The sequence below is a fragment of the Leopardus geoffroyi genome, chromosome D3, assembly GCF_018350155.1.
Source record: "Leopardus geoffroyi isolate Oge1 chromosome D3, O.geoffroyi_Oge1_pat1.0, whole genome shotgun sequence".
Taxonomy (NCBI): Eukaryota; Metazoa; Chordata; class Mammalia; order Carnivora; family Felidae; genus Leopardus; species Leopardus geoffroyi.
In genome coordinates this window covers 77,608,057-77,628,980 of record NC_059339.1, presented here as the reverse complement: position 1 = coordinate 77,628,980, position 20,924 = coordinate 77,608,057, and the positions used below count along the sequence as shown (strand labels likewise).

Here is a 20,924-nt window from a genome sequence, read left to right as displayed (position 1 = left end):
TTAGTACAATATATTATGGGGGTACCTGGCTAGCTCAGTCAGTAGAGCGTGTGACTCCTGATCTCAAGGTTGTAAGCTTGAGCCCCATGTTGGTTGTAGAGGCTACTTAAAAATAAAATCTTAAAAAAATATATATGTACAAAAGATTAAATCTGAATTCTCTATTGAGGCTGTATGCTTACTACCTGGCCTTTAGGATAGTGGAGTACTCAGTTATGCTTAATGAGTGAATACAAATGAACACATGCATGAATGAATGATCACACACTGAAGGATCAAGCAGATAATATCCTCATGTTCATTACTCTTATCAAGTATGATTGATTTAAAGTCATTATGCGGCCCCCAGATTAGTTAAGCCATTAACGCAACTAACGAATTGTCACGTAACCTTAGTTTTAACACTATATTTGCTACAACTAAGTGAAATTTTTTCCAGCGAGCTTAAATGAAAATGAGGGTCTATTATAAGGTCACTGAAGTGTCTCATGGACATAGAAGATTTTTTTTTTTTTTAATGGCCCATAGATTTTTTATCCCCGACTTCAGACAACAATAATGAATATCACTGGTAAGGGGAATGTAGATGGATTAAAAAAAAATTCAAATTGATCACCAATTATGGAAAACACCACATTGATCCACAAGGCTACCTCAGTGAGTGGAAAGACCAGGAGGAAAAAACACTCCCAATCTGCTCCTAGTCTCGTCACTCATTTAAAAGCAAAACATCACCATAGGTTTGAAGTTTATTCTACTTTTGAGAGAGACACAGTGAGTGAGTGGGGGAGGGGCAGAGAGAGAATCGAAAGCAAGCTCAGCACTATCAGCACAGAGCCTGAGGCAGGGCTGGAACTCACAAACAGTGAGATCAAGATCTGAGCCGGAATCAAGAGTCGGCAGGGCAGGCCGCATAACCAACTGAGCCACTCAGGCGCCCCTAGTCTTACCATAGGTTTTTAAAATGGGATAGTCCTATCAATCTTCTGGCATCTAAGATACTTTTTGCTCTCATAGAAGAGGCATACAACTAGACTCCTCTGGCTGGCTCTTACCAAGAAAGAGTTACAAAGAATCAGTTACCAAAGTGAGCTCATTTCTCAGCCTTGTGCTGGGCTCAGTAGGCTGGGGAGGGCCTTCCGCAAGTTTGACTTAAAAATTGAAATTTCCTCAGGCATTGGAGAGTAGTAGAAAATCCCTTCTTGTTGTATTTTACAGAACTTATATATTAAAAAAAAAAAAACTTATAATATGGGATTGACCTTAATATAAAACATCATCCTATTGTAAACAAGCCTTCCCATTCCGTGACTGATTTATAATTGGTGAAGCTTGAAGAAGGGCTTTTCACATGTTCGACATACTATTTAGGGAAGACAGGCAGATAGTTTGAGCAAGAGGTCTATTTCTTATCAATGAAATAGCTAGGGCAAGGCCTTGATGTTAGATGAAAATATTGGTTTAATTTCCTCCTAAATGAGTAAATGTATGTTTATCACCCTGAATAGTGCCTGATACATGGTACATGTGAGCTATGATTATCAGTTAGGATTGCAGGTGACAAAACCCGGAAATAATAACTTAAATGAGTGAGGGTCTTATCTCAGAAGACAGAAGTCTGGAAGAGGCAGACTTGGGAGCTCAGGACAATCATTAAAGATAGGGGCCCTCCTGGCTTCTTGTGCCATCATTTTTAGCGGTCACAAGATGGCTGCTGCTCTCCAGACATTGCATACACATTTTAAGCAGGAAGAAGGACAAACAGGGAAAGGGACCCCCTTCATCTAGTGAGGTTTTACCTTTTGATTTGGTAAGTGATTCCTTCAGACCTTTCATTAGATGCCCTGCAGGCTGGAGAAATGAGTATTTCAGCTGGATATATTGCCACCCTGAACAAAAGGGTGTGTTAATCAGGACAGAAGGAGGAACGGATAGTGTGCAGGTATTTAGTAATATCCAGCCAGGCTATCATTACCTCAACTGAAAGCCAAACCTAAAGAAATACAAGGTGGAGGGCCTGTTGAGGTGGGATCAGGGGAGAACCCGGTAGTCTTATGTTTTGAAGTTATTCGCTGTCAAGTTCCCTCTCTTGCTTCTTGTTTCTATTGTCCCACTCACGTTTCACTCCAGACACTAGTCGCCTCTCGTCTAGGTGTTCTCTTTCAACAAGAACCTGCCCGTTTTTTCTCCTTTAAGGCCATTACAGACACTTCCTACTTTCAATGGCAATATCCAAACTCCCTAGGTTAATATTCATGGCCCTAACACAGGCTGATGGAGCTCAGCGAGCCGGGACCATCATATTGGTACCTATGCCTTGTTTCTGGAAAGACTTGTTTCTGCAAAGTCCACCTAATGAAAACCAGCTGCTGAACAATTGGTATCACATCAAAAAGAAAAAAAAAAAGACTTTTTTCTAGTACTGGAACGGTTTATTGTAGGCAGGGAAGACAGATGTGGGGAGTCCACAGGCGTTAGGGCTCGCGAATTCCACCTCTAACGTGTGTTAGGAGGCAGGAGAAAGCTTCTTGCAGGGAAGCGTGTGCGGTGCTCCCCCAACGCTCCCCGTCGCCTGGGAAGGGAATGTGGGAGACCCTTTCCCGCCCGGGAGAGGACGGGCGGGGCGCGTAGACAGCGCCGCCTCCAGGCCCCGCCCCCTCCCACGGGGCCCCGCCCACAGATGCCCCGAGTCCTGCGGCCGCCGGGCTGGCGGAGGCCGGGGGCGGGGCTCACCCTTGCCCTCGGGGTCCCTCGGGCTCCGCCAATCAGCGAGCGCCCTGTTGGCCGTCCGTAGCTCCCGCGCCCCTCCTCCTCCCGCCGGCCTCCGCTTCCCAGAATCCAAGATGGCGGGATCCAGGCATAGGGGTCCCCAGGCCAGAGTTCGGTCTCTTTTCTGCGCCCTGCTGCTGTCGCTTAGTCGTTTCGCCGGGGGCGACGGCATGGGAGGCGACCCCGCGGCCGCTGGTGCCGCGGGCACGGCAGCCGCACCGCCGCACCGCCGTTTCGAGTACAAATACAGCTTCAAGGGGCCGCACCTGGTGCAAAGCGACGGGACAGTGCCCTTCTGGGCCCACGCGGGGAGTAAGCCGGGAAAGAGGGCGGGGGGCCAGGGTCCCCTCCTCGCCTTGCGTCTCCTCCTCTTCACCCTCTCCCCGCTGCACTCCACTGGCGCGGTGGACCCTTCTCAGCAGCCCCTCCTGCAGGTCGGCTCTGGTCCGCAGGGTTCTCTTCGCCTGCCCCCTAAGGCTCCCCCCAACCCCATTCTGCCACCCCTCGTCCTCCTGTCCTCTTTTCTGTGATGTCGTCCGTTCTTTCCGTTCGGGGTAGAGGTGTTTTGTTACTTTCCTACACTTGCAGGCACTCCAACTCTCTTCGAAGCATCGCGTTTCACCCTGATGCCACGTCTCGCCGGGGACGTCCCGCAGCCCCACCCCTGGCCATCCCAACCTGAGACCTGTTCAGGCAGCTTCCCTCCCTCCTTTCCCGCTTCTCCTGGGCCTCCCCTGCTGTCTTTTCTCCGGTGTCAGCAATGGTGAATGCTCCAGGTTGTACCCAGTACCTACTGACGCCTCCGGAGATGGCATACGTTAGTTTTAGAGTAGTTTTTGAGTCTTTTTTTTTTTTTTTTTTTTTACGTCTGAGGACATTGTTATGTTACTGGAATACCTTGAATTTGCCTCATAGTGACTTGGTGTGGTCTTTGAGCTTTTCTCTCATATTATGTAGCAAGAGTCACGCTTGTCCCTTTAGTAACAGGGATTTTTTTTTCATATTGATTGTTTCTGCACTTGACACTGGAGAATAACAGATGCAGCCTTTTAAAAGATATTTTTAGTTTTTTTGCAAATTGGAAGTAATCTGTGCTCCGAGTTTTATTCACTCTGTGTGTTTGTCGCTGTTGGTAGATAAGAGGGCCTTGCTACACATTGACATATGTGGAAAAAAACGAATCTGTACTTTCTAGTGCTGATGTGTCACTGCTGACTAAGGAACCAGCCATAACACTTGGCATGCTGTAAGCTCTGTTCAGTGACCATCAGATGTACCCTTTGAACCAAGTGGCAGATGCGTTGATACGGGGTGAAAAGTCTGGCAGTTTGAGTTCCATCTTTATGTGTCATGAAACAATTATTTATAGAAGGTGTTTGTATACATTGTGTTAGATTGTCCAGTGCTTGAAATAGAATATCCCATTTCTAGAAAGTGATGACTGAATTGGAAACACTGTTAGTAAGAGCCGTTTCACTGAAATTAATGTATAAACTCAAAGGTATAAAATTTCAATTTGACTTAATGACCAAGTCATTAAGTGTTTGAAGTGGAGTGCAAAGACTTTGTTACTCAGCAGGTATTCACTGTGTGCCCACTCATCAAGGGTATATGGCTGGGCTTTTGTTAATCAAGGTGATATCGGTCCTAATATGTAAAGATGATGCGGATGCGCCAAACACAGGTTTTTGGAGTTTTTGTTTTTGTTTTGGAACGAGGATAAAGTGTTCAGTAGTGGTGATGGATTTGTTCCCACTTTTTCACTTCTGCATCTGTCCCTTGCCTGCTTGTTCTGTCTTTGCCACCTAACACCACATACATCAGCCAATTGGGAATGTTAACCAACTACTCAAATTAGTTACCTTGACTTTCTCTACAGTCTGTACTCAACCAAACTTTGCTGCAAAAATGTCCGAGAGAGTACCTGGGTGAATTAAAGTTGATGACTAGACTGAATGTGAAATATGGGGATTAATATTTTAGTCATGATTTTTCTACATACTGACTCAAGGAATCCCTGCTGTGAATACTTCTTGTTTTCATTATCACTGTAATTTTTACAGTCTCACTGTCTTCTTAACTCCATTGATCATTTTTTTCCTTTTTCGTTTTACCTGGAGAGCCATTATTTAAAGCAGTTTTTTTTCAAATAGAGAAATTTAAGATTTAGTTTAAACATGGCCCATTACATTCATCCCCAAATGAAGGCCAAATCGACAGTGTTTCTTTTCTTAACTCTAATGTCCTTTTGTACTGTTAGCACACATCCTGGGTTCATAAGGGCACAAAAATGATCACGACAATTTGTAACCCTTTGTAGCTAGGTCTCAGGGCTCTTTCCCCTTCATTCTCTGATTTGATCATTTGTAAGCAAGGCAGGTGTTAGCTGCTTTATAGATGAAAAAAAAAAACTGCTGTTCAGAAAGGTTAAGGTTCTTGGAAAAGGTTACAGAGCTAGTGTCAGTAGAACAGAACACAAATCAAGGTCTTCTGATACTGTGGCCAGTACTCTTTCCATGATGTCTGCCCCACCCTTTTACGCATTTGAAAGTCATGGTGACAGATAGTTACTGATCTTACTAAAATATCTCGATTTGTCTTTTTGTCAGTTTCTCCTAGCTGTAAAGACATAATACAGGTATTTCCAAGCATGGATGTCAGAACTGGTTAATATCTGAGAGGGTGTGTTAGAATTGTTTGAACTTAGGCCCGATAGGTGCTTTCATAATATCTAGTTCTATTAACAGGATTAGCTAACATTTATTGAAATACTTCTGTGCCCGTGAGGTTGTTAGAGAAATGGAGTAACTTTTGTACAAATAGCTAGCAAGTGGTGCAGCTGGGACTTGAGCCTAGCTTAGAGATGCAGACCACTGTTTTGGGGATCACAATTCTCTTTGAGAATCTGCTGTTGCTAAAAAACTGTTCATTGCCTTGAAATTCAATTGACCCTCTCCCTAGAAGAATGTATATATGCACAGAATTTTGCATATAACTTTTGGGGTGTTTCTGGAAGTGACTGAGCCCAGCCCCTTCATTTTACAGGTGAACATATGGTGAACCCAAGACAGTAAGAGAATTATTTGCTCAAAGTCACACAGCTGAACTGAGACTAGGAATAAGTCTTGATTCCTAGTGGTATGTTCCTTTCACACCGTTTGAGCTTCCTACATTTGTAAACTGGTAAAATCCTTCGCAGTTAAAAAAAAAAGTATGCAAGTTTTTGAGGTACTTGGAAAAGAATATCATGGGAATCAAATAGTAGGTTTGCTTTTTAAGCCATAATTTCTTCCCTCCTGCTCCTTGAATTTTTAGTGTATGGTTGCAGCTTTAATCAATCTTTCTTTCTTTCTTTCTTTCTTTCTTTCTTTCTTTCTTTCTTTCTTTCTTTCTTTCTCTCTCTCTCTCTCTCTCTCTCTCTCTTTCCAGAGATATTTCACTGTTCAAAAGATGGCGAGGGAGCTGTTAGAAGCATCTAAAATTTTAAAGTTGAAACTGTCAATGTGTAATTTTTTCCTAACAAAATTTTTGTACAGGTTACTGCGTTCAAATTCGATCTCTATAGGTATATGGAACAGTTTGGTGATGGTTCATTGAGTTTTACCTAATTATAACTTAAAGCTTTCCTTCCCTGATTTTTGTTTTAGATGCTATTCCAAGTTCAGATCAAATTCGAATAGCACCCTCTTTAAAAAGCCAAAGAGGATCAGTGTGGACAAAGACAAAAGCAGCCTTTGAAAACTGGGAAGTTGAGGTGACATTTCGAGTGACTGGAAGAGGTCGAATTGGAGCTGATGGCCTGGTATGAGAATTTAACATCTAAAATGTGTATCAGTGCATATACCACTAGCCTCTAAATGCCTCCTGTTATTTATATTTACAGGCAGTTTGGTATACAGAAAATCAAGGCTTGGAGGGTCCTGTGTTTGGATCAGCTGATATGTGGAATGGTGTTGGAATATTTTTCGATTCTTTTGACAACGACGGAAAGGTATGCTTGTTGTCAGGACTGTTACCTGCTTGAGTGTACCTGCTAACAAAGTTAGGCTGTGAGGAATTAGTTTATTTAACACTTTTGTCAGGTTAGTAGTAGAGAACTCTCCAAACTGTATTTTAAATAATGATGATTAGTCTTTATGTAGCCAGGAGTTTAGAAATTTAAAGCTGTGAGTTCATGATTTGTTATACATCAACTGGAGGTCATAATGGAGCTCTAACTCTGAGAACTTTGCAATGACCTCCCTCCCCAGCCCCCTGTGTATGCTTAGTAATTTTGATGGATAAGCATGGATCATTTAGACATAGGCAGTGAAACCAATAGTGTTTAGAAGACTGTTACAGTTTATTTTCATGAAAATATCCACGTGCATTACTACTACTAGCTCACATATTAATACTTTTTCATGTTAATACTTTCTCATATGTTAGTCACTTCACTTTTTGATCAATTTCTCTGATGCTGTCCTTAGGAGAGCCTAAAACAGTAGGAACAAAGTCTACTTGTGAATTGGAAAATTAACTTATGTGTTAGCGGCCTTAAGATTGATGATCTTTGTTTCAGCTGGTAGTTTCTCTGCTGATTGTCAAAAGTCATTATTAGCACTTTTAAAGGAGAACTTTAATGACTTCTTGAACGCTGAGGTGTGTTAGTCCTCTGGCTAGTAAGCTCCCTTGGGTCCCACACTTCTCCCACGCTCACAATGGTTCCTCACATCTGTGTTGTAGTTGATTATTCACACAGGGCACATCATCAGTCTTTCTTGAAGTGTTCAGTGACTCTGTTTTTGAATGATTAGAAGAGTTTACTAAAATTTTTCTAAGTAAGTAGAAATCTTTCCTATTAATTATTTTAACATTTTGAGCCCTAGAATTTTTAGAGATGTAAGAGGCCTTATAGCACTTCTAGAATGATCTAGCATTCTTCGACCTAAGGATTCTTTAAAACAAATGCGTTCTTTTTGTTTTTAGAAAAATAATCCTGCTATAGTAATCATAGGCAACAATGGACAAATCCATTATGACCATCAAAAGTAAGTGTGTGCTTTATATATTATTTGATTTCAGCTTCTTTTTGAAAACCTTGGAAAATATACTGTTTCAAATCTGAACATTTTCCATCCAAGTACTAACCAGGCCCGACCCTGCTTAGCTTCCGAGATCGGGTGCGTTCAGGGTGGTATGGCCATAGACTGAATATTTTCCGGATGAAATAAGATTGTTCCTTTTCTTGATATATTTTGTAACTTGGTGGAAAGGTCTTATTTTAATTTGGTCCTGTTTTTTTAATTTTTTTTTTTTTTCAACGTTTATTTATTTTTGGGACAGAGAGAGACAGAGCATGAACGGGGGAGGGGCAGAGAGAGAGGGAGACACAGAATTGGAAACAGGCCCCAGGCTCTGAGCCATCAGCCCAGAGCCCGACGCGGGGCTCGAACTCACAGACCGCGAGATCGTGACCTGGCTGAAGTCGGACGCTTAACCGACTGCGCCACCCAGGCGCCCCAATTTGGTCCTGTTTTAAAGTTCATTCTATGGACCACCTCAGATTTCAAACATAAAAATGTGTTGTTTTATTCAACCTAAAGTTATGTAATACGTTGAAAGGTTTATAAAAGGTTCCTGGTTCTCAGTAATGCCATTAGTCATGTTTCTTTCATCTTTATCTTTGGAAAATAAAGTTCAAAGTCTTGACCAGACTAGTGGCCAAGCAATGTATGCCACCTTATTCATCCTTCATGTTGCTGTATTTAAAGATTCTCAGCAGGCTACAAAACTTGTGTTTAGTATATTTATGCTGTGTATGAATTAGGTATGGACATTTTTTATTTTTACATGTTTGTTGTGGGAGGAACTACCTTTGAGCCAGTCAGTAAACTATAAGAAAAATTAACTTATCTGCACTTTTTTTTTTTTTACTGTTTCCTACCTTAGTGATTTTTAATCCTCCTGGTTCATCATGACCACCCGTGGAGCTATTTAAAGTAGAGGGTGCCAAGGCCACTCCTTGTGAGTCTGCTTCAGTTCACTTGGGGGGGGGTCTAGGAATCGGCAGTTTTGAAAGCTCCACACGTATTCGATTGGGCCGTAAAGGACTGTGGCTCTAGTCTCGCGTGGGAGGGGTGACTTTCCTCTTGGGGTCAGCACATGGGAGCACTGGCTTCTGACGCTCTCCGTGGTTCCAGCAGGAATCACGGGAAAAAAACTCGTGCCTTAACTTTGTGTCTTCCGAATAAATAACTTCAAGTATCCCAAGACTTTGTCATAACTTACTGTTGTTTTATCTCTCTGGACGTTGGTCATTTTAAATAGTGAGTTTTTAAATATCGGGAAGCTTTGTTACGTTTTTTGTCTGTTTTCCTTTTCTTCATACTGTAGTGATGGCGCCAGTCAAGCTTTAGCGAGTTGCCAGAGGGACTTTCGTAATAAACCCTATCCTGTCCGGGCAAAGATCACGTATTACCAGAAAACACTGACGGTACGTAGCATGCACTTGGAGATAATCGAATGGACAGTATTCCAGCATGACCTTTCAGGTTGAATCTTTGGTAGAAATCAAAGGCATGTAAATTTGGATATTGTTTATACACTCAGAGTCACTGTGAGAGGGCGGAAGTGGCTTCAAAGTTCGGTGTAAGTGGCGACGTGTTGTAACACCTTGCCAGTGGGTTTGCCGTCAGTATATGCTTAAGCATCCGACTTACTGTGTCTCACACGTCATATACATACGCAAGCCAGCAAGATAGAAATACGAGTAAGATAAAGGTCATTTTCTCCAAAGAACGTGTAGTCTAGTGGAGTGGAGACACTTCTGTAACATTGCTTACGCTATGTGACACGTGCTGCAACACGCATGCCATTAAGTAATCAAGGGCATAGAATCTTCCAAACTGCCGGGTGGGAGCGGGGAGGGTCAGGAATAGTTGCTCAGAGTTGAGCTGCACCCAGAAGGGGAAATAGAAATTTCCTAAATGGGGTGCATATACCAGGCAGAGAAAACAGGCACAGGGACTCGAAAGATTTGGGAAGGCACGTGATTTGGCTGGAGGATAGAGGAGACTGTGGGAAGCGGGGTTGAAATGGCGGCGGTAGCCCGTCTTGTAGGCCTCAGGTGGTTTGTCCTGTAGGCAACTGTTTCAAGTTCTAAGCAGGAAAGTGAAATGATTAGATTTGCAGTTTGGGAAGATGACTTAGGGGGCTGTGTTCTTTAATGGTGTCTGTGAAAGGAGACTCCGACTCTTAGGGGCCACTCCCTGTGCTCGGTCCTTTCCATGCAGTTTCCCGCTTATTCTTTCCAGCAACCCTGTGGGGTAGGTATCCCCATCTCATACACGGAGCAATCGAATATGGGAAATTTTTTTTTTTTTTTAATTTTTTTTTTTTAACTTTTTTTTAATTTATTTTTGAGACAGAGAGAGACAGAGCATGAACGGGGGAGGGTCAGAGAGAGGGAGACACAGAATCTGAAACAGGCTCCAGGCTCTGAGCTGTCAGCACAGAGCCCGACGCGGGGCTCGAACTCACAGACCGCGAGATCATGACCTGAGCCGAAGTCGGCCGCCCAACCGACTGAGCCACCCAGGCGCCCCTCGAATATGGGAAATTTTAAGTAACTTAGAGTCATACCCAGTAAGTAACACAACTGTGATATGAACCGAGTGCTCTCTTAGCTGTAAGACTCCACTTATGGTCTGAACCGAGGGAGAGGGAAGAAGAGAGGGGAAGCGATTAGGAGGGAGAGACCGCAGGACTTAATACTAGTTTGCTTGGGGGTGGGAGGCTCTGGGGAGTCAAAGCTAGTTCCTGGATTTCTGGCCAGTTGTACAACTAAGCCGAGAAGCAGCACCTTGTTTGTGTTTGAGTGAGGAGTGGAAGACAGAGGGGTGGTGAGAGTTTAGTTGTAGACACATTGAGTCCAGGGTAATATTTAAAGTGGACATATCTAGTTAGCAGTTAGCAGTTCCATGATTACTAATATCGTGTGAACTTTGCTTGATAAAGGTGTCATCAATACCTGGTTATAGCATACTTGTAAATAAAGAAAAAAATCCGGCTTAAATTTTGCTTTCTCCTAAATCATGAGCTAGGCTTGCACAGGCTGTTCTTTGGAGAACTTTGTATTGGCTCAGTCTTAAATTCCAGACTAGTTTAGAGATCTCAGAGCAGATGAGGTGTCCGGTCTGTCACGATGGACTTGGACCCGAGTTCCACTGTAATTGTTACACATCCGGTACAGTTTCATTAGGGTCATCAGTAAGTCGTGCTCGCCTTCATGTGGCACGACCCAGCCACCAACCTCGGGGGAGGGGCAGACCCACACTTTTTTTCACAGATTGCCCCGGGGGGCTGCCCACAGACACAGGGCACCGAACCCCACTGACAGTACCCAAAATCGTCCTACAAAACATCCTCCCGAGAGAGTTCCACATTCAGAAGAGATTGGGCACAACTGTGCATATTAGCTCATTAAAGCACATTCTAGGAAGTCTTGGAACAAACTGTGAGTAAACTCTACGTTCTTCAGAATTACTTGTTCACCTAACATCCGTGAATGTCTGTAGAGCTAGTGCTGTGAAGAATACATCTGAGAGAGACTTGGCAAGGCACGTGACTGATTGAACGGTCCTAGCCTTTATGTTTGCTCAGTCTCTTCTCTCTTCCTGTAATGCACTCCCTCTTCTCTCTATGTGGCAGAGTCGTGCTCCTTGAACACACTAGGTCACATCCCTGTTCCATCATTATCAGGTAATGATAAAGATAATAATAATGATAATGAACATATGATAATAAATAATAAAGATAATAAAGATAATGATCTTTCTTCCCAAAACTCTGGTTTTTTTTTTTTTCTAGTGCGTATGTGGCCTTTAAAGTATGTTGTCTTGAATTACTAGTCAACTGTGGTCTGTATGTCTTTTTTCTCATCAATAGGATTGTAAATTTGCCAGTACAGACATTATACCCTGTATTCTTTATAGTCCCTCATATTTTGCTCCTTTTAGTAACTCAGGGGATGTTTATTGAATTGGTACTTATTCATTTATCTTGTCCCACTTGTTTGAACTTCAGAGGGAAAAACAGTAAGGGGAGCAAGAAATGTTGTTAGTGGAGGAACATAGTCAAAACAAGTGCAGATTTGTGCAGCGGCAGTACCGTAGCCGATGAGGTTTATCTGAGGCACGATTGTTGCCAATTGAAAACTAAGTACGGCTAGTGTAGTAGTTAACAGTGGGTTGAAACTGTAAGATGAATAAAGCATATGAATGGTACCTGTATAGTCACAGACCTGACGTTCCTCCAAACTCATAGTACAACGAGTTTATTATTCTCTCTCTCTTTTTTTTTTTTCAAGAAATAGTACTGGACAATAAAGACTCCTAGTGGATTTTCAGGTTGTTGAGGTTCAAGGAAAAAATATTGAAGAGTTGAAAGTTTTTAGGATTAGAACTAGAATGTGATTCACTAACACCTTTGTTTTCTTTATCTCTCAAAGACAAATGTCTTACCGGGTCTTGATTCCGATTTAAAACACTGTAGAGGAGCACTGTTTGCAAATGGTGAAAACTCAAATATCTGATCGGGGGGAACAGAATATTACTATTAGTCAACTATAGACGGCAGGTGGTTTTGAAAAATTGGTAGGAGTTGACGTTTCCATTCTATATGATATAGGATTTGCCTTTCATACTGACAGGTGTCTTCCTTTCTTGCTAAAAAATGTGGGCAGAACACTCTAACACTTTACCTGTGTAACTAAATCTTCACTGTCACAAGTGATGCTGGCCTCTGGCAGTAATAATAGAAGCGCCCCATGCTAGTATGACATCTCTCTTCCCCCTCCTTCCGCTCTCAGCCCCTCTTACGTTGGGTTGCTGGGAGTGAAAGGCTCGGCCACTGCTTGATTGGGATCAGGAGATCAGTATCTGTGTGTCAGCTGGGTTCTTCACTTTCTTGGGATTCCAAGATTCTTTGAAGACATTTTGGGTTATTACTTCCAAAATAGCTTCTGCACAGGGACGTCTGAGTGACTCAGTTGGTTAAGCGTCCAACTCTTAATTTCAGCTCAGGTCATGATCTCACAGTTTGTGGGTTCAAGCCCCATGTTGGGCTCTGTGCTGAGGATTGTCAGCTTGGAGCCTGCTGGGGATTATCTCTCTCTCTCTCTCTCTCTCTCTGCCCCGTCCCCACTTGCATTCATTCTCTCTCTCTTTCAAAAATAAATAAACTTAAAAAAATACATTCTGCAAAATAGAAACTTAGGCGTCCTTTTAGTTTTTTCATTTTCTGCCTTTTTGTCCGTACAACTTCTGTCACTTCTGGTGTCTCTGCTAACTTATGACTGTCCAGTCACACCCCCCTCCCCAGTTTAATGAAGAGAAGCTCACGACTTGCTAAGTGAATCTATTTAATTCTCAACCAGCTATAGTAAAAATTGTAAATTCCTCCTATTCGTTTTGGCTCTGTCACTAGGGTTTCAGAGTAAGTCTGATCCCTCTTCTGTATGAACCATTCGAAGAAAGTAGTCATGCTTCCCTAAGTCTTCTATTTCAGAAAGTTTTTTGTGGAATGTTACCAAATATTTCTCTTTAAACCTTTGACACATAGTAGAGTTAGAATAAAGTGAAGTGTCTTGTATAATTATTCCAAGTAAGTGCGGTTAGTTAATGGACAGCAGATGACCCTTTTTAGTAGTGAGAGAAAACTGGTAGCTTTTTGACAGTTGGTTATTAGACCAAATATAAGACAGTTAGTCACACATTGACTATGTGACATTCATTTTACAATGCCTGTTATAAAAGCTATAGCTGTAGTCTCTCTTTTTAGGTGATGGTCAATAATGGCTTCACACCAGATAAAAATGATTATGAATTTTGCGCCAAAGTGGATAATATGGTTATCCCTCCTCAAGGACATTTTGGAATATCTGCTGCAACTGGAGGGCTCGCAGGTAACTCTTGCCGTCTTCTAGTGTTGAAAGTTTGTGAATTGAGTTTCCTTGGGAATAGTGTGCTGTAGACACAGCGGACTCGTGTCCTTTCAGCCTTTTAAGACTGGCTGTGACCTTTACGTGGGCCGCGGAGCCGGGGTCCCGCTCCCGCTCTGTAGGTGTACAGCTGGCTGGGGCTGCATCCAGGGAGGTACGGAGACCATCAGTTTTATAGTGAGGGAGACGTGCTTAAAGCCAGGCCTGTAAAAGGTTCATTGTCAAGTTGTTTACGATCCTGAAAGTTGTCCCGGCACATTTAAGTGAATTTGGTAGCCTGAGGAAATATTGGGGACTAAAGTTTCATCGAGGTATATTTATCACTTTTACCACTTTTTCCCCCTACATTTTGGCGATAAATGAACTTCTTATTTGACATTAATACCATCTTGTGTTCACATGGTACATTGTATGATTTTCTACTATTTTCAAATACATGATTGTTCCTCTCCTCATCACAGGGAAGGAGGGAGCGGATAGATTGTATTTACTCTGTTTTTACTTAAGTTTGCCAAACCTTGGATTAAAGGACATTATAAGTATACACGGCCAGTAATGGCCAGACCAAGGCAAGACTTGGTTTGGATTTCTGACTCCTGTGTCCAGTGCTGTATCACGCTGTACATCTTCTCCCCAAATGATGTAACTTACACCACGGTGGTACAGTATTCTCTTTAATCTGGCTGCATATCGAGATCTCCGTAATAATGGCAGAAAGCATAGAGGTTGCCAGTTGAAATTAATTGCTCTTGCTTTGTGGACGTGACTGGTATCCTAGCCAGGATTGGTAATTTAGGTCAACGTTACGAGGTATGATCTGCTAAGTCCCTGTTTTCAGCTTACACAGCCCGAGATTAATTTGATTTTTAAAATACGATTTTAGATAAAGTAAAATTGTTAATATCTGCTATGTGAGGGAAACAAATATGAGTGATATTTAGATAGAGTGATCATATTATCTAAATTGGAAAGCTCTGAGAGTAAAAGAAGATGCTATTATAGTAATGCCAGGACAACATGGATAAATCAGGGCTGTCCTAGTAGGCCAGGACAAAGCAGTGTCAAGTTGATAACAAGAAAGTAAGGCGAGAAGTGGTAAGTACCGTAGGAAGGGTTCAGTGACAGCTATGGAAATACACGAAGGACAGAAATTCGTATCATTTGACTGGGGCACAGCCTGTGAAGGAGATTTGTGGGAAAATATGGGAGGATCTTGGTGCCAGTTTTAGGAGTTTGGGCTTGTTTTGACCCTTCGTTCGTTTGTTCGTTCCCTTATCCCTTATTCATTATGATCCTTTATCCCCTTATTTTATCTTGTTTTTCTAATGTTTATTTTTATTTTGAGAGAGAGAGACCGAGTATGAGTGGGGGAGGGGCAGAGAGCGAAGGAGACACAGAATCGGAAGCAGGCTCCAGGCTCCGAGCTGTCAGCACAGAGCCTGATGTGGAGCCTGAACCCACGAACTGTGAGATCATGACCTGAGCTGAAGTCACTTAACCGACTGAGCCACCCAGGCACCCCTCTCCCCTTGTTTATTAAACGTGTTATTTATTAAGCAATGTTAAATATTCTAGTTTAGAATAAAAGAACATGAATTTTAGTTTATTTCTGACGTAAATCTTTCTGGTGAATTTTTATCTCTAAGCTCACAGAGCACCATTGCCTTTACCAGATTAGAGCTAATATTTGTTATTTTTCATACTGATTATTTTTAAAGCAATAGCTCTCTCTAAGGTAACTTCACAACCATAAAAATAATCTGTTATGGAACTTTCTCATTGTTTTTTGTTTCTGTTTTTTTTAATTTGTAGATGACCACGATGTCCTTTCTTTCCTGACTTTCCAATTGACTGAGCCTGGGAAAGAGCCGGTAAGTATAATTTTCTCAAAAAGTTTATTTTCGCTTTATTGGTAGCTCCTTGTAGCTGAAAACGGGAAGCCCAGCTTAGGTTTGGTCTTCCTCCTGCCTGTTACTGTCATATGACCTTGTAAACGTTACTCAACTTCCGTTACCACCCCGTTTCTACCTAGTAAAACTGAGACATTTGTACTGGTCACCTTATGGTGTCATGAGCATGAAAATCAGACCATTGGACTGCTGGCAGGCACGCGGTAAATGGAAGTGCCTAGCATTATCGTTCTGTTGTAATTATTAGTAGCAAGAGTCAGTTGGCTATGATCTAAATAAGAAATGACATTTTTACGTTAGCCTTTCAACTAGTGGTAGAGTAGTTGAAATGAAGGGCAGAAAAGTATATGGAGGTTTAGTATTTTCTTACCCTTCTAATTTTTTTTTTTATGATTCTAAATTCCGAAAAAGCCTACACCAGATAAAGAAATTTCAGAAAAAGAAAAAGAAAAGTATCAGGAGGAATTTGAGCACTTTCAACAAGAGTTGGATAAAAAAAAGGAGGAATTCCAGAAGGGCCACCCTGACCTTCAAGGGCATCCTGGTGAGTTGGAGAAAGCTGTGCTCAGAACCGCACAGGGCTTGTGGCGCATGCATGCATCTCATCGTTGAGCTCTTGTCTGGCACGTCCAAATAGTTTCCGGAAGCAGTATACGATACGAGCGCGTCTTCTGCCATCACGAGGCTTGGAGGTTGACGTTCCCACCAGTAAGAGTGTGGCTTAGGAGAGCGTGCAGTGGGGGATACCAGGCGATGTGGACGGACGGCGATCCACCGCGGGGCAGGGTCTGTGAGGACAGGGGTTCTGTTTGTGTGCTTACTGCTCTGCCCCCTAAACCTAAAAAAAAAGAGCCCCATTGCTGACCTGGTAGTTGAGACTCAGTAAATATTTATGGGATGAAATCATCTAGGTGTATGTCTTTCATTTTTGAGTGGCACACATTACCTTATTAATAGAGGGATACCACTGGAAAAATGTCAGAAGGCTTGTGGAAGCAATGAGAAGTGATTCTCTGGCTCTCCTTCCCGTATACTGCTTGACAGAACTCTGGACTTTGAAATTGGCGAATTTTAAAATAATTAGTCTTAAGCCAGTGTAAGTAAGAACTCGAGTGTGCTAGCTGTCAAAAACAAAACATGAGAAGTCCAAATAGAGTGGCTTTAGAGTATCTGCTAGCTTTTATTTGGATTGTTCCCACCAGCACAGATGATCAAAGCCGTATAATAAAGCTCACAGCTAGCTTTTGTACTCCAGATAGCATGTGATTCTCTAAATTCTCTAAATAATATGAATCAGACTTCATGCAGGTAAAAATGAAAGGTAAATTTAATTCTTTTCTTGGATTTGTTTTAAGTATTACATATGGTTTGTGACTGTGTCCTGAAGCTTATTGTAATAAGTGTTCAAATGAAGTAATCTTACTTTCAGCATAGGTATGAAAGGAAAATGTGGTGTTCTCAACTCCATTTTTTAATTAATTACATAAGTAATAATTTAAAAATAATTTTAATGCACAGATTTTAAGAGCGTAGTTTGATGAATTTTGACAAACGTATACCTGTGTAACTGTCACTCAGATCAGCACGTAGAATATTTTTCTCACCCCGAGAACTTCCCTCGTGCCTCTTTCAAGCCAGCGCCCTCTTCACAGAGGCGAAACCACTGTTCTGATATCTGTTAACGTAGATGAGTTTTACCCTCTTCATATAAGTAGAATTATACAGTATATTTGAAAGAATTATTTTTAGGTGAAAATTCAGAACTAATTTATAGTGAGTATTCAACCAGCAGAGATGGCAAAAAACAAATAATAATTTTGTCCTGATTGAATTGATGATCTTGCATGTTTACTGTTGGGGAGGTCATACCACTGGAGTACAACATAGTGGTGACGTATATGTTTTTTTATTACTATTATTTATTTTAGAGAGAGAGATGGAAGCAGGGGGGAGTGATAGAGGGAGAGAATCTCAAACAGCCTCCATGCTCAGTGCAGAGCCTGACACGTGGCTTGATCCCACGACCCTGGGATCGTGCAGTACCTGGGCCGAAATCATGAGTCGGACGCTCAACCGACTGAACCACCCAGGCACCCCTAATTTTATTATATATTGATACTTTAGTAACTTACGGTATTTCAAAAACTACATGTGTTGGTGAGTTTAATAATTTTAAGTTGCAATTTCCATTTCAGCAGATGAAATATTTGAGAGTGTAGGAGATCGTGAGCTGAGACAAATCTTTGAAGGACAGAATCGTATCCATCTTGAAATCAAGCAACTGAACCGACAATTAGATATGATTCTTGATGAACAGAGAAGATATGTCTCTTCTTTGACCGAGGAGATCTCTAAAAGAGGAGCAGGAATCCCAGGGCAGCATGGACAGGTAAGCTTTCCAAATATACGTATGAGACTTAGGTGGCCTCTGATGGAGAAGTAGAAAAGAAAGGTTGCTTGCTATGCAGTGTGTTTGTACAGAACTAGATTCTTCTGTTTTCCCTCCAGATCACTCAGCAAGAGATGGATACTGTTGCGAACACTCAGCATGAGATTCTGAGACAAGTAAATGAAATGAAGTAAGTCAACAAAAGTAATCGCCGCGTGTTAAGTGATAAATTTATCCAAAATTCATGACTTCTCTCTGTATATATGCAAGCACGTTATTATTGTAAGAATTCTGCATGGGGATAAGAACCATGTTTTAGATTTTTTTTTTTAAATTTTCTTTAACGTTTATTTACTGTTGAGAGACAGAGAAACACAAAGCATGAGCCAGGGGAGGGGCAGAGAGAGGGGCAGACACAGAATCTAAAGCAGGCTCCAGGCTCTGAGCTGTCAGCACAGAGCCCGACTCGGGGCTCGAACTCACAGACCATGAGATCACGACCTGAGCCAAAGTCAGTTGCCTAACCAACTGAGCCACCCAGGTGCCCCTAGATTTTTTTTTTTTTTTTTTGATTCATTTTGAAATAGGGGAATGTAAAGTACAAGAACTTTGATATTTAAAAGCTACCAACATCCCTAAATTTTCAAATTGTTCTAAGGCAGAAAAGAAAAAAATGCTTTAGTACTTTTGTGCTTTGTGCCAAAGTGAACACCAGAAAAATTGCTTTAGCATCTTACAAGAAAATATGTTTGTCACGGCTACTTGACAGCCAGGAATATTCATACATTTCTAAAATAACAAGAATATATGTAATGTATAGCAATTCTATGAAAAAATGCTAGAAGAGTAAACATGCATAGTATTGTAGGGCGACAATACAAACATACCTCATGCAGGAACTTTTTGATGGAATAAAAACCATATGGAAGGAAATATGCTGTATGTGACTACCTCTCTTTCACTCCATCTTGTACCCTGAGAGTTGTACCCAACAAAGAGTTGGAGCAGAGAGGAGGTACTGTGTCTGTGGAACTTTGATAAGTTTCTAAAAAGTATTCACTTAGGCAGATAATTAACAGCTTTTGATGCCTAGTGTAGAGAAACAGCCAAAATGTTACATTTCATAAGCTAACACTTCAGAGCACTGCCCCGACCAATACAACCCTTGACAAACAAGAATGTCGAGGTGAGTTCTTTAGCCCTGGAAAACTAAACAGTATTAGGTTAAACAGAAGGTGGTAATATCTACACCTAGAGATTAGAGGCAACCCAACTTATAACTGCAAACTGGTACTTCTTTCCCTTGTGCTGTTTGGCATTTTAAAAAATCTTTAAGTTGTGAACTCATGATTAAAATATTTATGACTCTAAACGAATAGTTCAATTCTTTCAGAAATAGACTGGATCATGTGGCATTATTTTTAAAAGTCTTTAGTTTCATATAATTTTAGACTTTGAACATTGCAAAAATAGTATAATTTCCATATATCCCTCACCCACCTTCCCCTAATGTTGACACCTTACGTAACCATAGCACAGTCAGAACTAAGAAATTAACATTGGTACGGTACTGTTAACTAATGATGTTACTCAGATTTTGCCTGTTTTCCCTGAATGCCTTTTTTCTGTTCCAGGATCCTATCCAGCAACACACATTGCATTTAGTTATTTCCCTTTAGACTTCGGCAGTCTGAGATAGTCCTTCCTTCCTTGTCTTTCATGCCCATGACAGTTTCTGCAGTGAGCGCTTTTTTGGTCCACTGCCTCTCAGTTTGGGTTTGTCTGGTGTTTACTCACGATTGGATGGAGGTTCTGCACTTTTGAGAAGAATGCAACATCGTATCATGTTCATGATGTCAGTATGTCCCGCTCCTGTTGACATTGGCTGTGATCACTTGATTATGGTGGTTTCTTCCTGCTTTCTCTACTTTAAAGTTACTGTTTTTCCCTTGATGATTAATTATATTTCAGAAAAGATACTTTGAGACTATGTAAGTTTGTAATGTCCTGTTTTAGTTTAAACTTTTGCTTGCTAATTGTAGCCTCCATTGATGTTGTGCCTGAAACAAGAACGAGATGTTTCCCAAATGCTATTTTTTTTCCTAATTTCATCATTCCTTCCCACGTATTTTTTGGAATTCTGTAAGGACCAGCTTTCTCTTCTCCCCCATTTATTTATTCAATCAATCATTTATTTCATATGGACCCATGGATATTCTGTGGATTGCGATCCAATACTAGCATTATTTGTTGCTCACATTTGTTCAACTCTGGTAATTAAGAACTCCTTCGGGTTGGCTTCTGTGTTCTTTCAACAAGGCCCATCTTTTTTTTTAAAGCATTTCTTTCCTTTTTGGTGTTACACTGTGTTTCAGGCACATCTTGTATTTTCTGTGTCCCAGCTCTAGAATCAACCACTTCTTCAGTGAGCCCTGGTTCCTTTTATTGGAGAAAAGTATTTAGAAACCCTAGATCTGGGCACTAGGTGTGCCTGTTACCACTGTGGTGCCACTGCTTCTAGATATCTCAGTAGACAGAGCTCTGGAATATATGAATGTGTAATAACCCACATGTATACGATTATCTTTATTTTTGTACCCATCACTCTACATTTGCATTAAAAAAAAAACAAAACCCGAGATTAACCACGCACTTTGGATTCTGGTTGGACCAGACTGGACTGAACATTACAGCCTTGATTTTTTACCTCGTCCTTCCTGATTTGAAAATTCTTTCTCTGAGAGGGAGAAACCTGGTTCTTACCTATGATTTTTTTTTACTAATTTTAGTGTGCCCGTAACGTACCCATAAAGTGGTTTCAAATTGTCAACTTCTATCACTGTGAGAAACATATTTACTGATGGATTTATGTAAA

The 20,924-nt window shown here is 41.4% G+C and overlaps 1 protein-coding gene and 1 non-coding gene across 4 annotated transcripts in view; both read left to right on the top strand.

Annotated features, from left to right (window-relative positions):
* Positions 1-2,806: 2,806 nt before the first annotated feature.
* The window catches only part of LMAN1 (lectin, mannose binding 1), a 34,320-nt gene continuing 16,202 nt past the window's right edge, over positions 2,807-20,924 (top strand). For 2 of the 3 annotated variants that reach the window (XM_045457189.1, XM_045457188.1), the window contains exons 1-10: positions 2,807-3,081; positions 6,417-6,571; positions 6,653-6,760; positions 7,738-7,799; positions 9,145-9,244; positions 13,591-13,714; positions 15,563-15,621; positions 16,072-16,204; positions 17,856-18,049; positions 18,169-18,239. In XM_045457189.1, the coding sequence (XP_045313145.1) occupies positions 2,844-3,081; positions 6,417-6,571; positions 6,653-6,760; positions 7,738-7,799; positions 9,145-9,244; positions 13,591-13,714; positions 15,563-15,621; positions 16,072-16,204; positions 17,856-18,049; positions 18,169-18,239 (1,244 nt within the window). In that variant the 5' untranslated portion in view covers positions 2,807-2,843. The remainder of the gene's footprint in view (positions 3,082-6,416; positions 6,572-6,652; positions 6,761-7,737; positions 7,800-9,144; positions 9,245-13,590; positions 13,715-15,562; positions 15,622-16,071; positions 16,205-17,855; positions 18,050-18,168; positions 18,240-20,924) is intronic. The other variant, XM_045457190.1, reaches the window with a different exon arrangement.
* LOC123588657 lies at positions 11,899-12,042 on the top strand. Its single transcript, XR_006707960.1, has one exon. It is a non-coding gene; the product is annotated as a U4 spliceosomal RNA (small nuclear RNA).